Source organism: Anser brachyrhynchus (assembly GCF_964034855.1).
Source record: "Anser brachyrhynchus genome assembly, chromosome: 2".
Taxonomy (NCBI): domain Eukaryota; kingdom Metazoa; phylum Chordata; class Aves; order Anseriformes; family Anatidae; genus Anser; species Anser brachyrhynchus.
Window position 1 is genome coordinate 156,142,930 of NC_137695.1, and position 26,100 is coordinate 156,169,029.

Below are 26,100 nucleotides of genomic sequence, written 5' to 3' on the forward strand. Positions count from 1 at the left end.
AAGACGTTAGGATGCAGTTATGTGAAAAAAACAACAACAACAACAACAAACAAACAAACAAAAACCACCTTTTCCTATTGGAGATAATTCTGGTCACAGCTACTGCAAAGGAAGTATTTACTTTTTCACTTCCCAAAATACAACTGTGAATCAGATTTTACAGCACCAGAGTAAACAGCAACCTATAGCAGGCACAATTCCAAAAGCTGATGATTCTGCAGCTGGCAGAATAAGGCAGAGAATAGCCTAGTGTATGTAAATGTGATGTAGAAGATTTAGATTTATTCAGTCTCAGAAAAAAAAAAAACAACATGGAATACATTTGCAAGGACCACAGCAAAAGACGAGACATTGAGACAAGTCATTAATGCTGTTGCCTCTGAATGGCTTGGGAATTACATGGCAAGTTTATATTAGCAATTCAAATCAGAGCTTTTCTAACTGATGACATACTGTATAAAAACAAGAGGATACAAAAATGGGTATGCTTCAAAGAACACAGGAATGCTACATTGATATAGAAATGTGCTAAAGCAGAACCAGAAATCCTTTGTACTAGTCACAAATGAAAGTGGAGATAAAGAAACTGGAAATTCATGATCTTGTCAAACTAGATACCCCTGCTGTTATACCAAGAAATGTCGGAATGTGCACTGTAGTTACATTTACACACGCTGAAACACAGGTAAAATTGCTTAACAGGTGATCATGCAGAATACAGAGAGCTCCTAAAAGACGTATTGAGTGCAATTAAAACAGTTAGTGTAATAGTGGGTGTGCTTTATAAGTACCATAAGGAATGTTTCTGCTTGGGTAATTTTCTGCTGGAAAAAGGAGATACTTAAAGACTGTAGTACTGCCTCTCCAAGAGCTGACCAGTCAGTGCTGATCCAAGCAGAGCCAGAAAGAGATTCAGAAAAGTTGGCTCTGGCAGTCTCCTCATGCACAGTTGTAATAAACCCATCTATTGCATCTCCTGTTTAAAACCTCTTGGTTAAAAAATTCAAACATCTGAGACAAGGCAGAGAGCTAGAGGGGTGGTCAGAGGCAGGCAGCAAGAGGGCTCAGCTTCCCAGCTGGGAGTCTGCCATATTTCTTTCTATCCCTCAGCACCATGACTCAACCATGGAGATGGCAACGGTGAGGAAAACACACTAAGAGAAGGTTAAAGTGTCATCTCTCAAGCTCAGTGGCAGCAGCAAAATGAGCTCATAAAAATCTTTTTTAATGGCTGTGGCCCTACATTTATAGAAATATTACAGGTTACCTACATCAGAGGCTTCCAAGAAGTCTCTAGAGAGCTCAACTATCATCCTTTTCCAGGGTAGGATCATTCCCCAGTGTATGCTGCCAACTTGGTTCTCTGGTGTCATTTTAAAATAATAGTTCAGAAAAGTCCACCACTTTCCTTGAAAGGTTACTCAGCCTAATTTTTTCCCCTGAAATCCTAAAACATAAGAGCCTCATTTCTCAAACCATCTCCCTTGGACCATCCTGGTAACACTCGGTGACTGTGGTTGAGTATGTGCACAACTTTTAGGGAAATTAGATTCAAGCACTGACGAATTTCTTGAGCACTTACACTTTTATTTTACTTACATCCTGGCCAGGAGGCCCCTGTGGTCCAGGGATACCAGGTACACCACGGGGACCCTGGCAGGGAGAGAACAGAAAAATCCACTAACGTGAGCAGTACTTATCAGGTGTTACTTAAGTGAAGAAAAGAAATTCTCAACCCAGTAGTTATTAGGAAAAAGAAATTCTCAACCCAGTAGTTATTAGGAAAAACAAACAAACAAACAACAACAAAAAACTATCAGTTAAACCAATCCAAGAGAGATTAAGAAAAAAAAACAAAAACACCACCAACAAACTGATCCCACATTGAACTATCACAGTAACAGTCATTTCTGTGCCTCATGGAGCTTTATGGGCATCGCTGAAGTCAAGCCTCACATACCTTGACTGGAAAGGTAATAATGACTCTTTATAGGCAGGCAAGTTTATGAACAGGGAAAAAATATGATTGATCATGGGACTGCAGAGGAGAAAAGAAGGTCCAGCTCCTCAGTGTCAAACGGGTATACACCAGGATTGGCTATAGCACTGGAAATTAATGCCAGTGAATGAAACCACAGCACACAGCTATTGGCTACACGCCAATGGATTACATCCTTATAAACCATATGTTGAGGAACTAGGTATGTTTGGTGAATACTTAAAGGTACAGTTTTCTGTAAGACTTAAGCAAGGAAAATGCTTAAAAATGCTTTATTTAAACCTTTGAGGCCTTGGTTATATCTCATAGCAGTGTGCCTTGAATTATGTGCCTTGAAATACATTTTCTTAGTGAAGGTAGTTTTCAAGTTAGTTTTCAAGTGACTCATTCTTTCCATCTGTGGGACTATACTGACAGGTAAGGAAAAGCCGTCACTAGATCAATAGTCTAGATAACTCGTGGTCTCACAACCCACTAGAGCAGACAGGTGGTGGTACTGCACATGTGAAGTCCCCTTTAGCTAGCCAATACGTGACCCTACTTTTCTTGGCCAAAACAAAGCAATAAATTAATCATGCCTTTATGAAATCAATGATACTAACACAGTTCATTTGTTTGCCCCCTCCCATAAAATCTGGGTGTAGTTAGAAAGACATACTGTACCAATGACCCTTTGTCTCCTGGGGGTCCAACGTTGCCCTGCAAACAGAGAAGATACGGCATTCAGAACACTAGCAGAGCTTAAAATTAACATCTCCTCTTGGCTGGTCAGGGTGCGTCCTGAAGCACAGAGATAAGAATAAGGAGAAAATGAAAAGCAAAAAAAAAGGAGCAAGTCTGACAGGCTGCTCAGACAGACACGGTGGTTGTGTGCAATACTCTCAGTGGGATGTTCATGGGGGAGGATCAAAGGCACAGTAAGGGAGAAATTGAGGTGGACCATGGGAGAGAAAGTGGTTGAGAAAAGACAGAAAAAGGGACTAAAGGGGCCAGCTGTATGTTAACATGTCTCTTGTCTGACTGAGCCCTCCACTTCAACACCAGAGTCTGTCCTGTATCGTCATTAAATCCAATTTGTAACACTCTTCCGAATGGGTGAGCTCACAAATTTGAGCCTGTGGGCCTGAATCTTGTTGAGCTTCAAGTCAGATTAGTTGGTGAATAGGAAAGGCGTAGGTCCCAGCAGCTGGGCTGAGAGGCTGTGAACCCAAGGGGCTCACAGGTTTGGGTGTAAGCAGCTGGAGGAGGCTGGGGTGCAGGGCCTGGGCACTGGGTGGACTGGGTGTCCGAGACCAGCTGCTGGAGAGACCCACGTTTTGCGTGTATGTCCTAACGGTGGCCTTCCAGCCTGATCAGCCAGAGAGCAGATGCAGGATCGAGACATGCTTCTTCATGTTTCTGAGAGAGTTGTTTAGGCATACGTGGGTGTTGATAAAGGCATCAGTCTGTCTGCACTGGCCTGTTTGTCAGCGTTTGTGTGTTCACGGACACTGTGTATGTATGTGCCCATCGGCAATATGGGCTCAGACTTGCTTCTAGCTGGAGCCACAGGCACAGAATCGCAGCAGCCTTGTGTCTGCTGGCCTGGGACAGGACAACCTCTCCTGGGTCCCGAAAGCCACTGTGTTCAGCTACTTCTAAAACAAGGAATAGCATCCCATGGGACCTGTGTGCTCTTTAAATGAGGTCAAAGCAGGGAGTCTAGTGGACTTGCATGTGCTATTTGTTTGGAGATGCAACTTACCTAGGTGCACAGTACAGTGAGCCCATTAGAAGGTATCCAGTCCTATAGGAACACCACTGTAGTGATGTGGTACCCATATCCAACAGGGATGGGTCAATCTGCCATTCCAAATGCATCCCAAACAAGGCTTGACCTCACGTCTCTAGTGCTGTGTTTGAATAAATTGGCTCACACTACTGCTCCTCTCCCTTCGGTTTCTATTTCAGGCACATTAATTCGCTAATCCTCAAACAGTTCTCCGTGCGAGGTGCCTTAATGGTCTGCTAAAGCACAGGCTAAATACTTCATGCTGAACCCATGGTAATATGAAGAGGGAAAGGCAGAGCATGAGCAACTCCCTGCTACTTTATGCATCGTGTTTCCATTACGGAGCTAGAACACGAGCACGTGAATGCACTCCATTTCTCCATACAGTCACTTCTTCTGTTTATGTTTCAGCTGGAAAGATCACACATAATACTCATTTTAGGGCTCGGTGTTATGCAAATAGTAACGTAATACTTCAGTAGACAAATTAAAAAAAAAAAAAAAAGCAAAAAAAAAAAAAATAGCCCTCATCTCATCTTTGTATACCTTTTATGCAGGTTGCAAAGTCCAAGAGAGAGGTTAAGGGGACAGGAGGAAACAGGGTGAGGACGCCAATTAAAGAGTTGCTGGCTCTTAGAAGCTGAAAACATTATACACACAGTTTGGTCACATTGCTAAAAAGGGTATAGGCTGACACCTTTATTCAGTGTATAAATATGCACTGAAGCAGCTCCACTGAGATTATTCTACTTTTTAGCAGGACTCAGTCTTTGTGCAAGCCTGATGGATTCAAGGTTATACAGAGCTTTTCAAATTCTGAATCTTTGCACTGGAGCTGGGGATATGATAAACCTACAATGAAGGAAATCACCATAATGGTGATTAAATAAATATATATATATATATATTTAGTGAAGCAGATAAAATAAATAAAAAGAAGTCAATCAGGAATATTTGGGTATGTACCAGCACCACCTACTCATCCTGACTGTGGTCAAACAATGATGACATAGTAAAAAGTAATCCTCTAGTGTGTGAGAAGTGATGTCTGTATCTAGAGTCAAGTTCTTAGTCATTTGTGTTCATGGATGTGGATGCTAACATCCCAATGAGGAATGACTTTGGTATCTTGTGTACATCAGGGTGTAGAAGTGAGCTCACCTAACCCTGTACTCAATCTAGAAACCGGTAATTAAAAACTAGCCACAGCTTAGTGACTTCCAAACATGCCAGATGTTCACTTGCTAATTTAATTTTAATATTAATGACTGAACCTTAAAATACTCAAGAACATCACAGTTTCGTATATAAATTGTAACAAATAACACCCAGAGAATCTTCAGTCATTGATAACATTGCTGAGGACCATGAAGGCCATGACATGTTCTCGGTGTCTTACATGACTGACACAGACTACTTTACCATAAATAGTATTCAGCATGGTAAAATATAATATTAAATGGAGATACATCCCAGAAAATTTATCTACCAGTATCTTTCAGCAACATGACTTCTCATTTCAAGGCTATTTCATGTGCTAACTTGGAAACTTCTGTCTAGATAACCAGAGCATGAAAATGTTGGCTGTGATGATTGGTACAGTATCATGGCACATTCAAGGGCCTGTGAAAGGAAGCAAGGTCTCTGACATCCTCTAGCAATTGCAGCTACGAATAAAGTTTGGTTCCTTCTACACACATTTTACTTGTGCATTCAGTGCATAGCTGGAGGACTGAGCACGGAGGCTAGAGAGTCAGAGCACTCCCAAATTCCCCTGATCTCCAGAGGAGTCATACGTGTCAAGTACTGGATTGATGAAAGTCTGGGTTTTCATCCCTATGAGATGAAAATCCAGATTTTCTGAGGCCAGTCCCAGGTACATCTCATGGCCTACTGATGATGGTAGAACTTCAACAACAACAGCAGGAGGTGAGGGCAGAGCTGGATGAGGTGTATAACTAAATCTTTGTGGGGAATTACGGGGATGATGGCTCTCTTATAACACAGCAGTTTAACTAACCTGATTTTGTATTTCCCTGTCAGATGTGGACATATCTGCCACATTCATCCCTCCTAATGGGGTGACAGGAGGGTTACATCTCCCCCTTAAACCAGTTCTGCTGGCTCAGTACAGATGTTGGCTCACATCCAGAGCCAGCGTGTCAAGATGCTGCGGAAAAGTCACAAGTAACAGGCAGTGATATCGTTCATCCTGATAGCACTTTTCTGCCTTTCTCTTTCAACTAAAACTGAATGCATCAAGAGCCCTCACAACAGACATCTGAGCCAGGGATGGCAGCCTCTGGGCTACTTTGCAGTTTTGCATCTTCAGGGGATAAAATGCTGCATCGGCTCTTGGCCAGAGAAGAGCACAGAGAACCCATTCTCCAGGTGGCAATGAGTTAGTTTTTTTTGTCTTGTCACAGGCTGCAGCAGCACCTGCTACTTACAGGGGGTCCAGCCAGTCCGATTCCTGGCACACCTCTGTCTCCTGGCTGTCCAGGGAGGCCAGGAGCTCCCCTCTCACCCTGAAATGAAAGGAGAAGTTACAGGTTTTGTGCACTGCTGAGAAAACGCGCCAAAATGCAAGACGGTTTTACAAAAGAACATAGCACTGTTACATCCTGACCTGATCCTGCCTACCAAGGAATGGGATCAGGTTGTGTCAGGACAGAGATACAGAACATTTTCTGTAATGTCATGCCAAGAGATGTGCCTCCCTCCTTGCGAGGGGCACCAGCCCACCTCCGTGAGCACTCGCACCATGTCAGCACATGCCACATCACATAACTGAGCAGGAATGCAGCTTATACAAGTATTTTAATTTATTTTAGTGCACAGCATCCAATTTCCAGCAGTATTCCTTTATGCTACAGCAGCCGATACACTGCAGTAAATTGAGAACCTCAGATTTTTGTTGAACAGCGCATCTGCTTTTACGGAGTTTTACATTTGCAATTGCCTGCAGGGTATTAGGCACTCTCCTTGGCTTGGGCAAACACTAAGCACCACAGCGTGCTTTTCTTTCTCTGCATTTTTACGGTAGACAGCTAAACTGCAAACATTGCTAAATACAGATTATTTATCCAGGGAAGACAGAATTAAAGATGTGTTACATCTTAATATTTTCCTTTACCAACATAGGCCTGTTCACAGCAGAATATTAATAATTTTTAAAGCATTTCTACCACTCTCTCTAGGGGACTATACTACAATTGGAGAGATCTCCCTTCCAGAAAACTAAATTTTCTATATTAAAACCTGCAGAGCACAGACAACTACTTGGTGCTGTTTAATGGGCATTGTAGAGAGAGGGTTAAGCAAGAATTCAGATACAGTACTTAAATTTAATGTCCGTTCTCTTTTCTTGTTATAGGGAGAAATATCAAATAAGATTTTTATGGATTGTATTGCGGTTGTGAGAGTCAGTCTCACGTTGGCAGTAGACTTATAACAATGAGTCTTATTTATGTTATTTATTATTACACTATTTCCAGCTATATAGAAGCTTGATAGAAAAATGGTTACCCACGGATTCTGCCCACCCCGAATTTAGTCTGCAATATCTCCTACTTTATTTCCTTTCTTTCCTTCTTAAACTAATCTTATATTACAAAGAACCAATACTGTAAGGACAGTGAGAGAAAATGTATTCTGTTTAGTTCAAACACTACTGCAGATCCCTTATCTGTTATTTTGTTCAAGAAAATGATTTCAATACAAAAAGTTCAATAGCGTTTTTCCATGCACAATTAAGATCCCTACCATCTTGTGTTGATATTGAACAGAGTATTTCATTAGATTTCCAAGTGTTTTTTTTCAGATTTTTATGTTACTTCTGACTCTATCGTGTCTATGTTCTGAACTGCCCAAGGTATATTCAACAGAGCACAATTCATTTATACAGAATGCAACAAAATCAAAATAAAATGTTTCATAGCAGTTTGAGTATTTAAAAAATACTGGATCTATATCGATCCAGCTTCATACTGCTGTATTCCCACCTCTATCATTTACAAAATCAGTTTCAATACCCTATTCTTCTTCCAATCCAGATCAGTACACAGCCATTTCAAAAAGAAGAATTTCTCATATATGTGATTGAAGACTCATGTAAAATCCAGACACTTCCACAAGCAAATGTTTTTGCTGTTTTACTCCTTTCTCTATTTGCTGTGCACTTGTAAAGGAATAAACTTCATTTTCCACTGCAGACATTAACTTAATCAACACGCTAGTCTGCCTTAGCTACAGTATAGGAAGGCAAACCAAGACTATTCAGTCTCAATGGAAAATAATTAATTTCCCTTTGAGAGAGGTGAAAGAAAGAAATGCTATGGAGGAGTACTCTTTGATGAGTTGACAGGTAGTCTCAAGAGTAGTTCATCTTTAGCTTTGCAATGTCTCTCTTGTTGCATGGATTAAAGGTCCCCAGTCACAATTTCCCTGAAAAAGTGTGCAGCATTTAGCATTTAGTCTGTGTTGAATTTGCATAACGCTTAAAGAAATTTTAAATGTGGAAAGTGAACACAGTTAATTCATACCTTAGTATTTGCATTTACAGAGCTATTGGAATAATAAAGAAAGGAATGTCCTAAGTAGTTTTTGAGTGCAAGTTTCACAACTTCTATTTTCTGGTGAAAAACAGACCATATTTTTCACCACAACTTCTTCAGTTTCAGCAATGAAGGGAAGCAATCTGCAATGAACAATAAAGTCCAAACTTTCTCACCTTATGCCCAAAAGGTCCTGGCAAGCCTGGTGGGCCTCTTTCCCCCTAAAGTGACAGAACCAAAACCAAAGAAGCATCATTGCACAGCCAAAGACAGGAGCCTTTGCGAGAGTCAAGGCAGCAACCCCACCACCACCCTCCTTGCTCCACCCATCCTGGTAATATTCTATGGATAACTTGTAAGCAAATTAAATAATCTACTAACTTTACTTTACTAGAATTAAATGCTTTTAGGGAACTTTCAACAATCTAGGCATTTTTTTTATCGGTCACAAGGACATTCGATTGTTACTCCTCATGGAGGTCTCCATGTGGAGATGGCCAACATGACACAGTGAAGAGGGTATAATGTTCAGAAATACAGCTTCTGTTCTCTTTGCCTTTTTGGATACAGCACTGGTATCTGCAGCATTTTGCATGACAAAACCTCTCACGTCTTCAGATAGACGGCCTGTAAGTATCTGTGAGATCTTAACCTAATTCTTTACCGAAGTCCACCATTTCACTGCAGAAGCTGTGTTTGTCTAGCCCATACTGAACTACTTGAACCCAGAGCTCACTAGCAGTACTTACCCGTTCTCCATCTTTACCCTTGCCAGGCAAACCTGGCTCTCCAGCAGGCCCTGGCTCACCAGCAGGCCCTGGTAATCCCACTTTTCCATCTTTTCCTGGGTCACCCTGTAGAAGACAATCCAACAAACCTGTTAATCACACACTAAAGACTATTCCTGTCTCAGATCTTTCATTGTGACTAAAAGATATGCATTTTCTTCTAGACTTATCATCTGAATTTCTCTTGGAATCACAAGGTATCTTGTTTTTGGGAAGCCTTTTTCTACAGGAATCTCAAGATATTTGTAATTTTCCTTAAAAAAAAAAAAAAATCAAAATGTTTTGGGAACCTACTAGATGTTGGAGCCCTTGATTCATACATGGTGCTGAGATGGATCTCAGTAATCTGGAATAGAATTTGACTGAATAGATTGTAATTCATCCTCATTTTAAATCCCATATCCTACATATATGGTACCATATTTCTGATTAATCATTCCTACTATAGCAAACAAAGATTGGGACTTTGGCATGATGGGCATTGTGCAAAGTAGTAGTATATTACAAGTCCCTGTCCTCAGAGAGAGCTCATTGCCTAGCTGTAAGATAGGACATAACAGTTGGGCAAAGCAGACATGCAAAGCAGCAAGGCTGCACTGGAAAGCTGAACTAATGGCCCAATTATATAAGTTTATCAGGAAAGCAGAGATCTCAACTTCCTAAACAACAAAATTAAGTTTTTCTTCCAGCTTTAGATTTACAGTAGTAAACAGGCATCTCAGAGAGTACTTAAAACACCAAATCCCCACTCTTGTCAGGTGGTGAGGACACAAGAAGATCATCACTGCGTTAAATGGGTAGCAGTGACTTCACCATACCCAGTTGTATCTCAGTGGTTTTATTAGATAAATTATAAAGCTGCAACAGGGTGAAGTCCTTTTAGCATTTGTAATAGAGGAGGTCAGATGAGATGACCTAGTGAGCCCATGTGTCTTAGTAGTCCATGAACCTACGAAATAATTTCCCAGTTCCAGTTGTTTCCGTACCAGGTTACTTAAAATTGCCAAGAAGAAAATAAACAAATCAATGAAAGAACAAACTCACCTTTTCCCCTTTTTCTCCCTCCTTTCCTGGTAGTCCAGGGTCTCCATGCACTCCCTGAAGAGAAAAGAACTTTAAGGATTAAAACTTTCTTTTTAGGCAATATTTGATCCTAAAGAAAATGGATAGACCAGTGTACTCAGTACAGTCTATCTCAAGGATTAGTATCAGTTTTACACTTTCCAGTACAGACAACTAGAGAATCCAGAGAATCAGACAATCCAGAAAACCACAGAAGAGCTGTGTACCAAGTGCTTAAAGGAGTTATTTTTTCAATATAAAAAAGAGCTGAACAGCAGAAGCAGAAATTGAGCTAATCCCGGATTTGTGCATTCTCCTTCTACCAATAACTGTTTCATTCTGTGAAATCCCCAGTAGTTCTTAATCCATTACCAACAACCCCCAAATCATCACCTCTGTGTCAAAGAAGCCAAAAGCCTCGGAAAACAAAGTCTACATTTCTTTATGGCTAATGCTCTTCAAAGCCACAAACTTGAAAACGTAGCTGTTTGTTTTACCCTTTGTTTCAGTTTTTGACCCTTTTCATGTCTTGGCAGATCCCAAAGAATTCCTTGTCAAAATAGAGATGATTAGATGAGCTCCGTATATATATATATATATATATATATATATATATATATATCAAATAGATGATTATAGATGAGCTTCAAATCAAATAGTGTAGCTTCCCAACTCACCAAAGCATATGTAAGCTATGGAGTATAACTCCATTTTAAAATACGAAATGTTGTGGCACCATAAGGTTGGATTGACTTCTTCTATGTGTGGATGTATAATTATTTTCTTTTATGCACCAGTAAAAATCAGTTACAACTCTATTAGATTTTATAGGTAATATATTGGTATTACTAGTAGAGAATTTAGCTTAAAAGAATATGAAATTGACCAAGGTCTTCATTTTGGATATCACCTTCCAGTTTGAAATGAAATCACCGTATCAATACAATTGAAGGAAATGTGGCTTAACAATTAGTAGAAAGGCAATTTAAGATTTCTCGGATTTCCCAGCTGACAAACTCTGCCTTAAAGAGCCTTCTGTGCTAAACTATTGTGCTTGAATGCATTTATCTTGGGGTCTAAGTGCTGTTTTTCACTTACTCCAGTGTAAACTCAGAGAAATCCCAGGCTCTAAACAGAAAATTACACTGGTGGAGCAGGGAGTAGAGTAAGCCTAAAGATTTCTATGCAGACAAGAAAAGCTCTATCATGCACAATTTAATAATGGTGATGAAAATGTACTGAGGTAAGGAGGATGCTGTACTGACTTCAAGGCTCTGATTGTAGGATCTAATACTTACATGCTTTCTTAACACAGAATAGGAGCTTACTATGCAATCTTTATATCAAGAAGTCATGTTTTCAAAAGGAAAGGACAAATGGAAACGAGGCAAAGGAAACAAAACCAGACAGACAATAAACATCGCAATTTTTCTCTTGAAGAGCTGGCAGCAAAAAATGTTTTTGACAATTTGATGAGGAGTGAAGCAGCTCCATGCCTCCCTCTTGTTACAAATGAATATGAAAATATGTTTAATGGAAACACCATTCCCAGGTGCCACTACATCTTTCAATTCAACCATAAAGAAGTGTAATGAAACACAGCCTTTTGAACCTTAGAAGACACCCCATGGAAGGGAAATCTAAACATATTAAATAAAGAAATCAGGGCACAGATGGGAAAACAAATACACCAGTGCATACATACCACATTTCCTGGCAAGCCTCTTGGACCTGGGGGCCCTGCTGGTCCAGTCGCACCCTGTTTTAAGAAAATCAAATGCATGTGCATATGTAATTCACAGCTTGTACTATCACAGGAACAAGATGTTCCAAGTGAGATTGGAGTTCATGTCAGACAAGGTGTTGTACAAGCACAAAACAAAAAATGGTGGTTTTGTGAAACACTTTGTAGTGTAAAGAAGCATGAAGCAATACAAAATGGATGAAGACACTCCTAGCGAGCTTAAATTACCCACCATCAAAATAAATCCTAAATTTCGCTCCGATACAAGAAGAAAGGTCTGAGACCAAAACATCAAAAGAACAGAGGAAAGTATGTTGATTCATCATTAAAATAAAAATCTAGGCCAACAAAATATGCTTTGTTGACAATTCTACCTTTCTCTACGCTAAGGAACAAAACCTGAAAAATACTCACTCCCACTAAACAGACAAACAGCAGAAACCATTCAGACTGTTGTTCTGAATTACAGGCACTTTTGTCTGCAAGTGAAAGCTATTCAGTATGGAAAAGCCCAAGTATGTCCCCAAACGTGTATAGGGGACATGGGAGCATGTATGCTTTTGAAATTTTTGTCCCCATAGAGATGTATGTTTTGGGGTTACTGGGTTATAGCTGAATATTTTCCTCTAGACTTGACAACACCAGGTCAAAGTCATTATCTTTGGCATCGCTCATCAGCCTGCACTGGCCAGGGTTCATCTGCTGCCACAGCTTCACAAAAAAAAAAGGATATCTATTAGTATTCCTAAGCCATTCATGGTAAAAACAGCCAGGCTATCTGAAAACATCTGCATCAGCAAAGTGAAATAATCTATCTGACCTGGAGTATAGAAACTCTTTCTACTGGAAGAGCTGGTTAGCAACATCTTGCAGATACTAGATACAGGACAGTGCAAACAGTTGGAATATGGTGAAACTCTTCCACAGCACAGCTCTTCAGAAAGTGAATGACTGTTTGTCTGGCTCACTAAAAGAGAATTAAAGGTTTCCTCGTTTCTGTGTTGTTCGCAGTCACTGGTCTATGAGCCAAAATAAATGTGTAGAGCAGTGGCAGTCTATGAAAGAATGGCAAACAAAGGGATGCTTACATATGCCTGTATTTGCACATCATTCATGTCCTCCCAGGCACGAGGCAATACTAAGAAATAAAACCAATGAATAGGTTTGGGGGGAGTGGGACACTTTTTGATTTTTTTTCCCCACAAAGTTTAAGTAGTCCTTCAACTGAGAGTGACAGAATGCTAGGGACAGGCAATTCAGAGTTCAGGGTCAAAGCATTGCTAAATACAACATCTGAGTACAAACCCAAGAAGGAAAACCATGAACACAAAGATACAAGAAAACATTTCAAAGCTCTTGGATTTCCTATGGCTTCCTTCTCCCACATACAAACATCATCTCTCCCAGTCACTACTTGAAATAGTTCTTCAGTCTTCCTTCTCTGCTTAAAAAGAAAGTATGTGGTCTTTTATTCATCCACAAAGGGCTTATACACTGCCACAATAATAAAATAGGACTTGAATTCTTCACTGTTCTTTCAGAGAATAGCAGCACTCCCTACAACACATGCCTTGAAAAGTGGTATGTGATGATTCCTATGGTGCTGAGTCTTTATTAAAGAAAGCAGAATTAACTAAGAAGCCTAAAACCAACTGTGATCAAAAACTAATTCTGGCTGCTGATGCAAAGCTCGCTCCGTGCACCAGCTGGTTGCCTGGGCTTGGCTGATATCGCAGTAAAGTAGCAAGCTCAGCCTCACCTCACCCAGAAAAGGGCATTTTATTAGAGACGGAGAGACTTGGCCAACAAAAGACAAACAACTTAGAGCTGGGCTGAGTGGGGCATTGATCGGTTTGGTGCAGCTGAGTCTGTTTCCCCACAAGGAGTGACTCCTTCCAGCTGCAGATTAGGATGTGCCCTGTGCCCAAGTTGCTTGGGACTGTAAATCTGCAAGGCAGGGACTTGAAAGTCCCTTCAGGTGTGTTACTGTCAGGGAAAAATGCTGCAAGGGAAGCAGTTACTCACAGCCTCTCCAGGGGCTCCAACTTCTCCTCGAGCTCCTTTCTGCCCCTTTGTGCCCTGTGCAGAAAGAAAAGAGATGCCAGCTGATTAGTGATGGGATGGGACTGCCTGCCAGACTAAAAGACTTCAAGATGCCTGAATGTGCACTCAACTAATCAATTCGCAGAGGAGTTTAACAGCTGAGGAAATGGCTCCCAGTTCTCTATGCAGCAAGAAAATGAAATATAAAAATAAAACCCTGAGACACAAGAGGAATTACTAATGACTGATCAGCTCAGAGGCTATTTCACAGCACTGCATGCTGAAACTTGCAGGCATTCATCTAGGGGAAGTGCCTTCCTATCCTCAGGCCTACCTGCTACTTCAATGCCAGCTGAACTCTGACGATCTCCCTGCAAAGAGGAGGTTTTGCCTGTGGTTCTCAAATACAAACAACAATCATTTAGAAATGGTCAAAACAGATCACAGTGCAGAGACTTTGCCTCAGTCCTACATGCGACTTAGCTCTTTCATAAGGATTTTGGCAGGACAGAGTGGAGTCTACTCACTGATCTGGTCCCCCTTTTAGCAAATGTTAGTTTAAAATTACATGGCATTATTTTTTTTGTTTGTTTGTTTATTTTCATGATGGTAAGACTGCTGTTAACCTGTTTATGCTGCTGGTTCCCTAGTAATAGATGATTATGTGGCTTGGACGCAGCACAGATGAAGGCAGAGTGAACACCCATACATGGTGAATGGAAATAATGGGCATGAACCAAGAAATTTTTAGAAGACAATTGAGACTATAAATCTACTTCACATAAGACATGGTGCATTCAGGATCAAATGGGCTGGGGTTGAATCTGAATGTTCTGCAACATTTTGCTAATGTACTGCAGTAACTTATCTGTGAGACCTGTGCCCTCTTGAAGTTGGAAGGAGTCTCTCAGATGACACTGATCTTGATACAGAGATGACATATTTCTGCTTTGATTCTCCTTATGTTGTTCTGATGTCCAGCATGAGCCAATACCTCTACACAAGTCCCTGAATTTGCAAAAATGAAGGGGAATTGTGCTTTTGGTGTAGAGGGGAAGGATTATTTGCAGTGACATGCACCATGAAGGCAGTCTTCTCTGGTCATACCAAGGCTTCCTTTAAGTCTGTCCCTTCTTACCTGTAGTCCTGCAGGTCCTGGGACACCCTGTTCACCTGGGACCCCTGGTAATCCCTGCAAAAACAGAAGCTGAGGTGGAAGAGCTGAAGAAAATTGTTCAGTTCTTCTCCTCATCAAAAGAAGATGTTTCTCCTTCCTCCCATCAAGAGAAGAAAGTGGTTTTTATGGAGGCTGTGACTGCACGGGACTCTGCCTCTCCTGAGGGCTCCCTCCAGAACAAGAGCAGGGCAGAATAGAAGCAGAGTAGCCAACTGCATAATTTAGCTGGGCCACATCATTTCAAAAGCCCTTAATAAATCCTGTACAACCTTACTGTCAGCCAAGCTCTGTCTTGCAAACCCCATAGTCCTCAGCCACTAAGGCCCTGGGCTATAAATCAGGTGTTTAATTTCACGCAGTCATCTATCTTCCTGTAGAGCCAAAGCCAAGCACCCCCGTGGCCATTTCTGATGAGAGAAGCATGCCAGCTACGGAAGGAGCATGTCCCACCCTCTCCCTCCAAAACGGACGGCTCTCGTGTCTTCTCCCTGCTAAAGTTCAAAACTAGCTGAAAAAACACTTAGCTGTGCTTACAGGTTCTCCGCTTGTTCCTTGATCTCCTTTCTCCCCTTTTGGTCCAGGTTCACCCTTTATAAAACAATAAGAAAAGAAACAGAGAAATAAAAGCTAGAAGGCATACCAGTCATGTTTCGTAAGAGGGCTCCTTTGATCAGATATCCATTTCTGGCACAGAGTAGCTTCCTCAAAGAACTTTGAGGTCAGTGAATTGAAACTACTTTATCGCACACTAAGATTTGGAGATTGTTGGCTAGACTTCTGGGACAGTTGTGATATTAATTGCAAAATATGTTCAGTTTAAAAAGAGAAGAGCTTCCCTTCACGGAGAAGAGTGGTTAAAGAATTTACAGTCCTAAAATTTGATCAATTCAGCTCCAATGTATTAATAGGCCAGATGGCACAACCAACAGCAAAAGCATCACAGCCACTGCATTGTGCTGTCTCTCTGTAGGACCACATCAGGGATGTGGGAAAAGTGTCCCACATACAAAATATATTCAGATTAAAAAGAGAAGCGCTTCCCCTCATGGAGAAGAGCAGTTAAAGTATTTACAGTCCCTTAGGACTTTACAGTCCCAAATACAGACAGTTCTCTATTCCACCTTTAAGACAAAGTGTTCAGGGTCTCAACTTGAGTATTTCCAGAGATATGTATTAGATGGCTTTTCTAGATCTCTAGTTTTGTTAACAACATCACAAATTCATGCAACTTACCCCTCTCCTGCACTGTCAATATATCCTTCATCACCATCACTGACTAATAGGATTAATTTATCTCTCTTCTTCCTCTTTAAGTAAATTGAAGATGCTTTTCAGACAGAAGTTCATCAGCTTTGTTGTGAGTTCTTTAATAATAATCAATAAGTCCATATTTCTGCTTTTTATAAATTGAATGGAACCGCACGCAATTATGGAACTAGCCAGAATAACTCAGCCACTACTTGAATAACCATGGTTGTTTATTTATATGACTATATGTATTCAGGCAATAGCACTCATTACTTATTCATTATTTATTATAGGAGGTGTTTCAATTATGCAATCAAGGAACAATAAGAACATCAGTGATTTAAGCCCCCCCCCAGCACACACACAAGGAGTAGTGATCAGTCAAAATCCAGAATCCGTGAACAAACCAGTTTGTATTTTATTCACATCTACTATTTGCCAATCATATCTGCAACATCTGGGAATTCAAAGTCCATTTGCAAATGATTCTCTAACAGACAAAATAAATGTAACAGCATAAATACTACTTATGTCTGTATTTATTATGCATTATGAATAAATATTATAATTTGTGATAAATAATTTGAGGAATTTTACTTTACAATTAGTACCCCGTTAGACCAATTTTTAATCAGGCAGTCCCTGATGCCATCTACTGGCCTTCGGAATAACAGTGCAAGCACATAAAGTCCTTAAAGCGAAAGTCCTATAACAAACCTGCATGGTTGTGCCTGAAATACGTTTTGCACAATAACATTTGAAGATCTGAAACCCTTTTAAGGGAACAGAGCAACAAAGCACAGACACATATTAATAAATTTGTAGCTAAGGATGGTGTTACTAAATGTGAATAAGGACATGTATTATTAGGGAGAACAAGACTGCGAAAGGAAGAAGTAATTCGAGGTAAAGGGAGGAAGCTAGTTTAATATTCTCCTTTCTCCCACAGTTTCCTTGATATTTGACTTGCATGTCAATGCAAAATTGGCAGAAGTCCAGTCTGATGTCCTTGCACAGCTACAGCCAAGGGCAGAGGTTGTTTTCCTTAACCCAACCTGACAGCAAATCTGCCTACGAGTCCATCCCAAATTTGCTGAATCCGTGACTATCCGCCGAGACTGTTAACACTGTCCACTAGTGCTGCACATTGTGGAGACCTCTGGCCCCTGGCAGCTGGACTTAATCCACTGCCACCCACTTCTTTTCTACAGCTCAATGAACAGAAATGATGTGGTGACGACTAACAGCTGCTACCAAGCTGGGCCAGATTGGTAGCTTACAGCTTTCTTGACCTCCTCTCTTGGCAGCGTCCTCCTGCAATCTCAATTAATGCGTTCCTCTTTTCTGTGCCATTTAAAGGAGGGCGAGGAGTGGGGGCTCAGCTGTGGCCAGCTGCAGTGGGAGGCGGAAGGCAAAGTGAGGAGCCATCTCCTGTTTTACTGCTTTTGCCCATTTCTAGCCATCAAACTTCACCACCACTGTGGTTCTTATGCACCCCATCTCCAAGAAATATTTAATACTTTTAATTCACTATAAATATATAAATATATATGAAAAAGTTCACTGTGCCCCATGGAAGAAGCCCCTCTACTGCCCTGCTGGATCAGTGAGTTTCTTCAGAGCTCGCAGCACAGCCTGCACTCAAAACACACAACCGAGCTGTGGTGATGGGTAAATAGGAGCCCAGACTCACTTGGTCAGAGATTTTCCATTTCTGACAATTATTGTGGTGTGTTTTAAATGAGATTGATTTAAACTAATAATGAGGAAACAGAGTAATGGTGCTGCTGCCTTCTATTCAGGCCGTGTTTCCTGTCTACCCCTGTTACTATATACCACAGACTGAATGGAAAGAGATAGCAAGTGCTGTGTTTTGGAGACTGCATGACAATTTTCAGCACCCTGCTGTTGCTTCAGCCTCTATAGCATAACCCATGACAGTCTCCTGAGGCATATCACCAACTTCTGACACCTTAATTTGGAAAGCTGTAAATCAAAGGTAACTATTTTTACCTCCCCTTCTCCTCCCAAACCTTGCAGTGCGACGTGCAGTTCTGTGCAACAGTAAGCATCATCACATTTAACTTGCACATGGAAAAAACCCTGCAGTACGACCCGCTGACACACTTCAGGCCTTTTATTCTTCACTGTCTCGCAGCTCATTTACAGAAGAAATGCACTCAAAGCAAAAGGTTAGTGCTCCTTCTGTGCGCTCCTACTGTGACTGCAGTGCTACAAAGACCACATAAGATGTCATTTTTCTGCATATTTCCTTTGTATATATATTAGCAAGCCATGAACAAAAGGGAAGCGAGAACCAAATAAATCCTGTCTCCATTTCCATTACTGCCTCACGTTCCTATTTCCTCCACCTCTGAAGAACCTGTCATACATACATTCTTTTTTAATACTGTGATTGCAGCCCACCTCTGCCATTTATACATGCCATAAAGCTTCTTGATCCTTAACAAGCTTATTCACATACCAAAGGTGTGATCCTAAATAATGTCAGGTAATTTCCACTATGTACTGCAATCACTCCTCATTAAAACAGTGGCACAGCATGTGGCTGTGTCCTGAATGAAGCTGGTTTGGATGTTGCTGTACCAGGACACATCTGTGACACTCATCACTGCTAGTTACAACGGTGAAGTTACCCAGAACCAGGCTCAAATTGAGCTCTTTACAAAAAGCATGTAAATAACATTGGAAATATTAAGGTACTCTGTCTCTACCAGAGAGGCAATAAACTAGAGGTCATCTTTACTAAAGATGTTACTTACAGGAATCCTAGGGTGTGGGGTGAAGAAGGCTGTCTGGAACAGAAAGAGGAGTGTTAAAAGCATCATCATCTATTTTCCTGGAAATGCAATAACTTACGTACTCTCCTTGTCATTATAGCTTATACGTTCCATGTATCCATTAGTAGGTTTATAAATGAGCAACGCATTGTAACATCTGGCTGCTTGGAAAAAAGCCCACGAGTATCAGATATTTCCTAGAAGATTTGAAACATGAACATAAACTCAAAACTGCCCTATATGTCCCACCCCTATGAAAAGCCAAACAATCTTTAACCTTGAGCTATTAGCAAGCTCCCCTCACTTTTCCACCTGGAGCCATCTTCAGTATTATTAAGCTTTCTAACTCCATGGCTCTGCTTGGTAATTTTTCTGCCTACTTTCTACCACCTATAAGACATATACATCTCAACATAGGTGGTAGTCTTGTAACATGGTCATCCTGAAGGACTGACCAAAAAAAAAAAAAAAAGGATCTCATTTAGTAGAGAGACAGTGTCTATCACCAAAACTGATAAAATCAGGAAAAAAAATAGTCCTTGATGAAATGAGGATATGTCAAAATTGTTATCTATTTTTTACAGCTGAAATAGAAATTACCTCTCCCTACAAACACAGGAGGCTTGAGTGGTCAGTCATATCTTTATAACTAGCCTTGTGGTACTACATTTATAAGACTTCTTTTCCAAGCCTTTGACCAAGACACACTCTTCCCACAAGACCCCATAAAATACCCTTTGTCACAGACTAAAGAGGCCCAACTGGTGGCAGGCAAGAAACTATAATACCTCCTCCATTGCTGCATGAAGGTTATTAGACACTGGATTTTCACCAACAGATCTTTATTCAAATTCTCTACATAATCTGTGAATGTGGCAACTGTAACCAGCTGTGGGGAGCAAAGCTGAAAAGTGGGGGTTTGCCGTTTTCTGGAGGATCTGTGACTGGGATCAGCCCTTTTTTAATATCTATTTATTTTTTAATATCTACTATTAGCAGAAAGGATACATGTAAACAGATATGATTTGTTTGGTTGTGGGCTGGATCCAGTGCTGAACCTAAGTATCTAGGAACAAGCTGTGGGATGAAAAGGTCTTTCTGGGCTTTCGGCACAGGGTGGCACTGTACACAGCAAAGGCTATGGGAGGCTACAGCATCGTTGAAGCTGAATCCTCCACCCCATAAGCTACTGTCAGTGAGAAGTGGAGCCTTCTGCTCTTCCTGAGAAAAGGTGAATTGTTCACCACAAGACAAGTTGTTGTTCACTGGTATCTGTTCTTCTATCTCATCTACTGTGAGATTCCAGCTGGGAAAATCTAGCTCACCCTAGAAAATCTGTGCAAGCATACTCCCCATCTTTACCTATGTCCTTCACCATCAGCTCCTACAGCTGCTAAACATATCACAAATTCAAAACAAATGCTACCACAAAACAAGGATATAGGAAAGAGCTGTTTGCAAAGAGGCAGAGGAGTGCACAACCTCCCAAAAATATAAAAGACCAAATGTGCCTTAATAGACCTTCTCTCAAGCTAAGTGAGTTAATCTGAGAGTAAATGGGTCCTAATGTTTCTGCAAAGATCTTGAAAAGCTTTGTTTCTGAGGCATTTGTGTGGGAGAAGTGTGACGATGCCCAGAATATTGTTGCAGCACAAAACATAACTTTACTTACTGTTCCAGGTAAGCCAGGTGGGCCAGGGGAACCCGTGTCACCCTAGAGAGAGGAGAAGAAGAACATGACTAAGGGTATAAAAAGATGCATAAATAGAACTCAGCTTTACCATCAAGAAGATGCAACATCACCAGATGAAACATAGCCTAATGACAACCTGTCAGTTCAGAGACACTGAAAATCCCGGAGTCCCTGAGTTCAGCCCTGTCTCATGGATGGAATTTACCCCACTGCTTTGGCCAGAATTTCTGCTGTCCTCATTTTGTTGCATGCAAGTTGCTCGCTTCACTGTCTTTATCACCTTGCAGTGAATTTCTAATGGTACTCCATCCCCTGTAGGAGTGATATAGAGCTTAACTTGCATTTTAGGTTAAAGCTAATCAACATTCTTGATTGGAAAGCGTGTTTTAGCTAAAACTGTTATGAGAGTTGTCTTATCAGTTGGAAAGTCCAGGCTGACCTTTCTAGAAGTGGCACCTGTAGCTTGATAGCCCACCAATTAGTGACTCACCTTCTCTCCTCTTTCACCTTTCAGTCCCAGGAGACCATCTTTTCCTTTTTCTCCCTAAATGCAGAAAAAGGAAAGCAGGAAATTTGATTAAATCAGTCTCAATTTACAGTTTCAGTTGATCTTATCTGTCATCCAAGATGCAATACAAGCAATTAAAGGGGTAAATTTTTTTAGATGGTTTCACAAAATCCACACTATTTTCAAAAAACAACCAATAGTGATTAAGTTAATGGAATAGAAAGCACCAATCCTAAATGAACTTGCCTGTAAAAGGTCCTATTGACTGATGCAGTAATAAAACATGATTTTTTTCCAGTTGAACAAGAGAAGAAGCAGAACAGACCTAAGACTCAGAGAGGACAACCATGCTACTAGTATTTTTATGTTGAAAGATTTGAGTCATCCATTCACTGGTGCCTACCTCTCTACTTTGCCGAGGAAACTTGGTGGCCTGAATGGAAGATGCTTAACAAGGACGATGTGAATACTCTTCAAAGTGCATAAACAAACATATTTATCCAATATTCACATAAGAGCTAGATGACCTACCTTTCTATGATATCATGTAGACAGAGAATATATTCTATATTCTACACTCTACAGTGTATATAATACAGCAAATCAACCAACAAAACTTCAGTTGATTTTAGATCTTTCTTGCACACATTCAAGCACACAGTCAGCTCTCAGGACTAATGGCCTCACTGACATTGCTAAATTTACTGCCGGGCCCCTGATCCAACTATTTTTCAGTGTGTAGATGCCTCTGAAGGTCTAGAACTAGCTGGGGCAAATACCAGACATCAGGACTTGGGTGGAAGTTAGGCCATCAGAAAATAATCCAACCATCTAGAACCTTCTCCAGAGCTCAGTGACAAGAGAAATTTGGCATTTTAGTTGTTATTATCATTTTTCTAATGTCCTTAAATCATGCAGGTATTTCTGAAAATGAGGCCTAAGGAATACCGTACCTCTTCTACTGCCTCACAGGTAGCGTGGCTTCAGTCAAAACCTTCTGTGCTCAGGATAGACCCTGTTCTTTAGCACCTCCACTGCAGTCAGCAATGGTCACGAGGCAGTAAAGTACCACATTGGAAGGGGTGCTTGGTGGTCTTGCTAGATGCCACCACAGCAAACCCACCAAGAGAGAATATCATCTAGGGACACTTGAGATAAGACCACCTGGCACCAAATGGACAAATAAAATCAAGTTATGGCTCAAAGTTACTCACCTGGTCTCCTTTTTCTCCTCTCAGTCCAGGTAAGCCCCGAGGACCAGGAAGACCTGCTTCGCCCTGAAAGTCAGAGAAAGTGGGTGAAATCTAGGAACATTCATCAAGAATGCCTTCTATTAAAAACAAACAAACAAACAGCTTTATTAGTCTCAATATCTCAAACATCATTAAGAACGAAAGGGAAGAATGGTGCGCTAAACTCTTCACTTGCTCATTTCATTTAAAAATGCGTCAAGGCTGGCTCTCAGGGCAGATTAATCTAGCCAGAGTGCCCTTAGGCTGGGAAGGATGAAACCTTGATTTAGTTGTCTATCTCAATGCGTGACTGATATTAGTCTGTGAATTGTTCAGCACTCATAATAACTGCAGACAGTTACTTCTTGATACCAAGTCACACTACAATACTTATGGGCTGTACTGAACTTTTTTTGCCTGGGAATGATTTTATGTGTGGCTTGATGAGAGAAAACAGCATCTTGTTCGATTACAACATATTTTTTTTCTTGTAAAATCGTTACTTAAAACAGCAACTAAGATCTCTCTTTTTTTTGCCTTTACACAGTTAACTGAGACCATGAAATTTAGGACAAGTTTTCTTCACGCTGTTCTGTAGCAGCACCTAGCAAACAAATAAGAGCAGCTAAAAAAATAAATATAATTTTTATTTTCATTTTTTAATCATCTTGGGTAGTCTGGCAGCGCAAACACAGTACTCTAGTAATCTGAACAGTACAGATGTTACCTGATGAGAAGGTCTAGAATTGGCTTGATGCACTATTTCACATTTGAATTTGTTTCTGTCTGAGCCTCACCTTTGACTTTCTGCTTTATAATGCCTGCTGTTTGAGTAACTGTAATCTCTGTGTCATGTGGTTTGTTCTAAATATATCAACTATTCTCAAACTTAGCTGTAAGTTGACCCAGTTTGTCATCTGAAAATAGCTATGTGTTTTGTTATTTATAGTTATCCTGCTACGTATATTTGTACTGCAATATCTAAAAGAATCTAAAAGATGGACAGAACCCAACTGTGCTAAGCACTGTATGAACATGATCTTATAACTGGTAATCCCCTCTTTAAAGAGATCATCTCTTTATCAGAAGAGTCAAAACATTATCGTGATATAGGTGCAATGAGTCTGCAGAAGAAATCACGCAAGGAACAAGATATTTTGCTGACTGAGTATAACTGTGAACAACAGGATGACGTTTGGAGCATTTTGAAAGATGGTGACATTTGGTGACAAAGATGGAGTGGTGTTTTTTGAGAGCCACTGCAGAATCCTGGCTAATGATGAGATCCCAGAGATCATGAGAAGGGCAAACACATGGCCTAATATTAAAAAGAGGAAAAAAGGAGGACTTGGAGGAAAAATAAACATGTAGTGTAAATACGGTCTCTAGAAATATACTGAAGCAAAATGTCAATGAGCTTGTATGAGCTCAAAGACAGGAAGGTATTAAGAAACAGTCAATGTGGATCTGTTAAAAACTAATCATGTTAAATCCATCCAGTTCCCTCCCTTGACAGGCTAACTAAGCAGACAAGAAGGAAGTGTTTGTGTGATGTATCTTGACATTAGTAAGACATCTGACACAGGCCAACGTGACGTTCTCATTAGCAAACTACAGAAAAACAGTGTAGAAGAAGGCTCTCTGGAGGGTGGTGTACAACTGATTAAACAATTACATTCCCACACCTGTTACTGGCTGATGCCTTTCAAATTCAGAGAGAGATGAAGTGAAGTCCTCTAAGGGCTTGCACTATTTAATAGTGACAGAAACATTTATATAATGTATGGAGAACACGATACTGTGGAGAGAGAGGTGTTTTGGGAAGGGGGATTAAAATTCAAAACAGCCCTGACAAACAAGGGAAAATGGCAATCAGCTCCTCAAATTGAATGGGCGAGGAGAGACTGGCACAGCTTCTGGAAAGCTGCTATATGAAACTCCTCATGGACACCTTCTTCTGCTACTCCTTCTAGTCCAGTTTATGGTACAGATAGTTTGTGATCTATTTTATTGCATGAGACAACATGGGAGCAGAGGTCATGACCATTATCCCCTTTCATCTTTATAGCAGAAGATTGGACTGAAACTGGTAGAGAGAAGACTGAAGCTCTGAGACTCTTCTATTGCTGGCTTATACTCTTTAACTCAGTATCCACATGCCAAAGATTTAAGGCTGCCTGATACAGGTATCTCTTTCTCCAGATTTTCATACTGCAGGTGAAAAGTTGGTGTGCAGACGATGACATTAACATCTCTGGTTAGTGGTCCTGATTGGGTTCCAGGCAGCTTTAGGAAATCCCAGGATGTTTCCCTTGTTCCTCTCTGAGCTCAACAGATATCTGCTGAAACCTAAATCCCAATACATAAAGACTAAGATAACTGTGTAATTTATAACAGTCAGCTGGGGTTATTTCCTAGCAAGCATTTATGATCTAGAAATGACTGCATCACCCCTTGCAACACATAGTTACAAAAAGTTCATCATCATCCAGAACTGTCACTAGCACGCTAGGTTTACGTGCAGCGTGAAGGAAAAACAATCACTTTTATGCCACTCTGCCTTCCATTTCTTCCTTATCCACCAGCAACAAGATGACCAAAATTTCTGAGATACAGATAACATTGGATTTAGCATATTTGCTCTGGAAGGTTCACATTACTTTGTCCAACCGTGAGTCTCATCCATTCATCCGCTGACTTTCACTTTTCTTGTTATTGGCAGATGGCTTTGTTATTGCATATGGTTACTTTACATTGCTCTGAAGCTGCTGCTAGCATAATTTTTTCTGCTCACCTGTTCACCAGCTTGGCCACGGCTCCCTGGGTCACCCTGAAAAAACAAAAGAACGACTTTAACAGTGTAAGGGCAAGACCCTGTTCCAATAATACTTTCTCATTGGTAAGTTGTACCCCCTATTGTCCTGGCTCATGTTCTTCTACCTATTTTCTGTAAGGCACTGAAATTGCCTTCTTGATGTCTTAGGATCCCAGATCACAGGGATCCAATGCAAGGGACAGATGAGATCTTCCTACACATGTAGACTCGAGAAAGGAGCATCAAACAGGGTTTGGTATCTTGGAACACCATGAACAGTAAGAGGCACTGAGCCATAACTGCTTAGCCTGTTATCCATCCAACTTTAGAGGAACATTACTCTCCTGACTTCAGCACAAGGCCTTCCAAAACCACGTCGTGACTGACTCAGTGGCTAGAGCAAAGTACAAAAAAAATTCCTTACCTTAGGGCCAGCTTTTCCAGGAAAGCCTTCCTCACCCTTTTCCCCTTGTTCTCCCTGCAGGGAATACGAGATGTTAATATTCAAACTCCCCTGGTAGTGGAGCATATCTGCAGGCAACAGTGAGGAATATTTTGACTCAGATCCCCAGTATCAGCGTGAGAATGTAAATAGAGCCACATGGGAGTATCTTTCCAGGAAAGTTTTACCATTCTAGCACTATTTGCAGACACATCTCCAGC

The 26,100-nt window shown here is 40.8% G+C and overlaps 1 protein-coding gene across 2 annotated transcripts in view; it reads right to left on the reverse strand.

Annotated features, from left to right (window-relative positions):
• COL22A1 (collagen type XXII alpha 1 chain) overlaps positions 1-26,100 on the reverse strand; it is a 235,502-nt gene that overhangs the window by 38,115 nt on the left and 171,287 nt on the right. For both annotated transcript variants that reach the window (XM_080578502.1, XM_080578501.1), the window contains 16 exons: positions 25,862-25,915; positions 25,417-25,452; positions 22,605-22,667; positions 21,373-21,426; positions 20,862-20,903; positions 19,172-19,204; positions 15,675-15,728; positions 15,102-15,155; positions 13,946-13,999; positions 11,882-11,935; positions 10,159-10,212; positions 9,076-9,180; positions 8,503-8,547; positions 6,221-6,298; positions 2,663-2,698; positions 1,600-1,653 (listed from right to left, as the gene is read on the reverse strand). In XM_080578502.1, the coding sequence (XP_080434628.1) occupies positions 1,600-1,653; positions 2,663-2,698; positions 6,221-6,298; positions 8,503-8,547; positions 9,076-9,180; positions 10,159-10,212; positions 11,882-11,935; positions 13,946-13,999; positions 15,102-15,155; positions 15,675-15,728; positions 19,172-19,204; positions 20,862-20,903; positions 21,373-21,426; positions 22,605-22,667; positions 25,417-25,452; positions 25,862-25,915 (870 nt within the window). The remainder of the gene's footprint in view (positions 1-1,599; positions 1,654-2,662; positions 2,699-6,220; positions 6,299-8,502; positions 8,548-9,075; positions 9,181-10,158; positions 10,213-11,881; positions 11,936-13,945; positions 14,000-15,101; positions 15,156-15,674; positions 15,729-19,171; positions 19,205-20,861; positions 20,904-21,372; positions 21,427-22,604; positions 22,668-25,416; positions 25,453-25,861; positions 25,916-26,100) is intronic.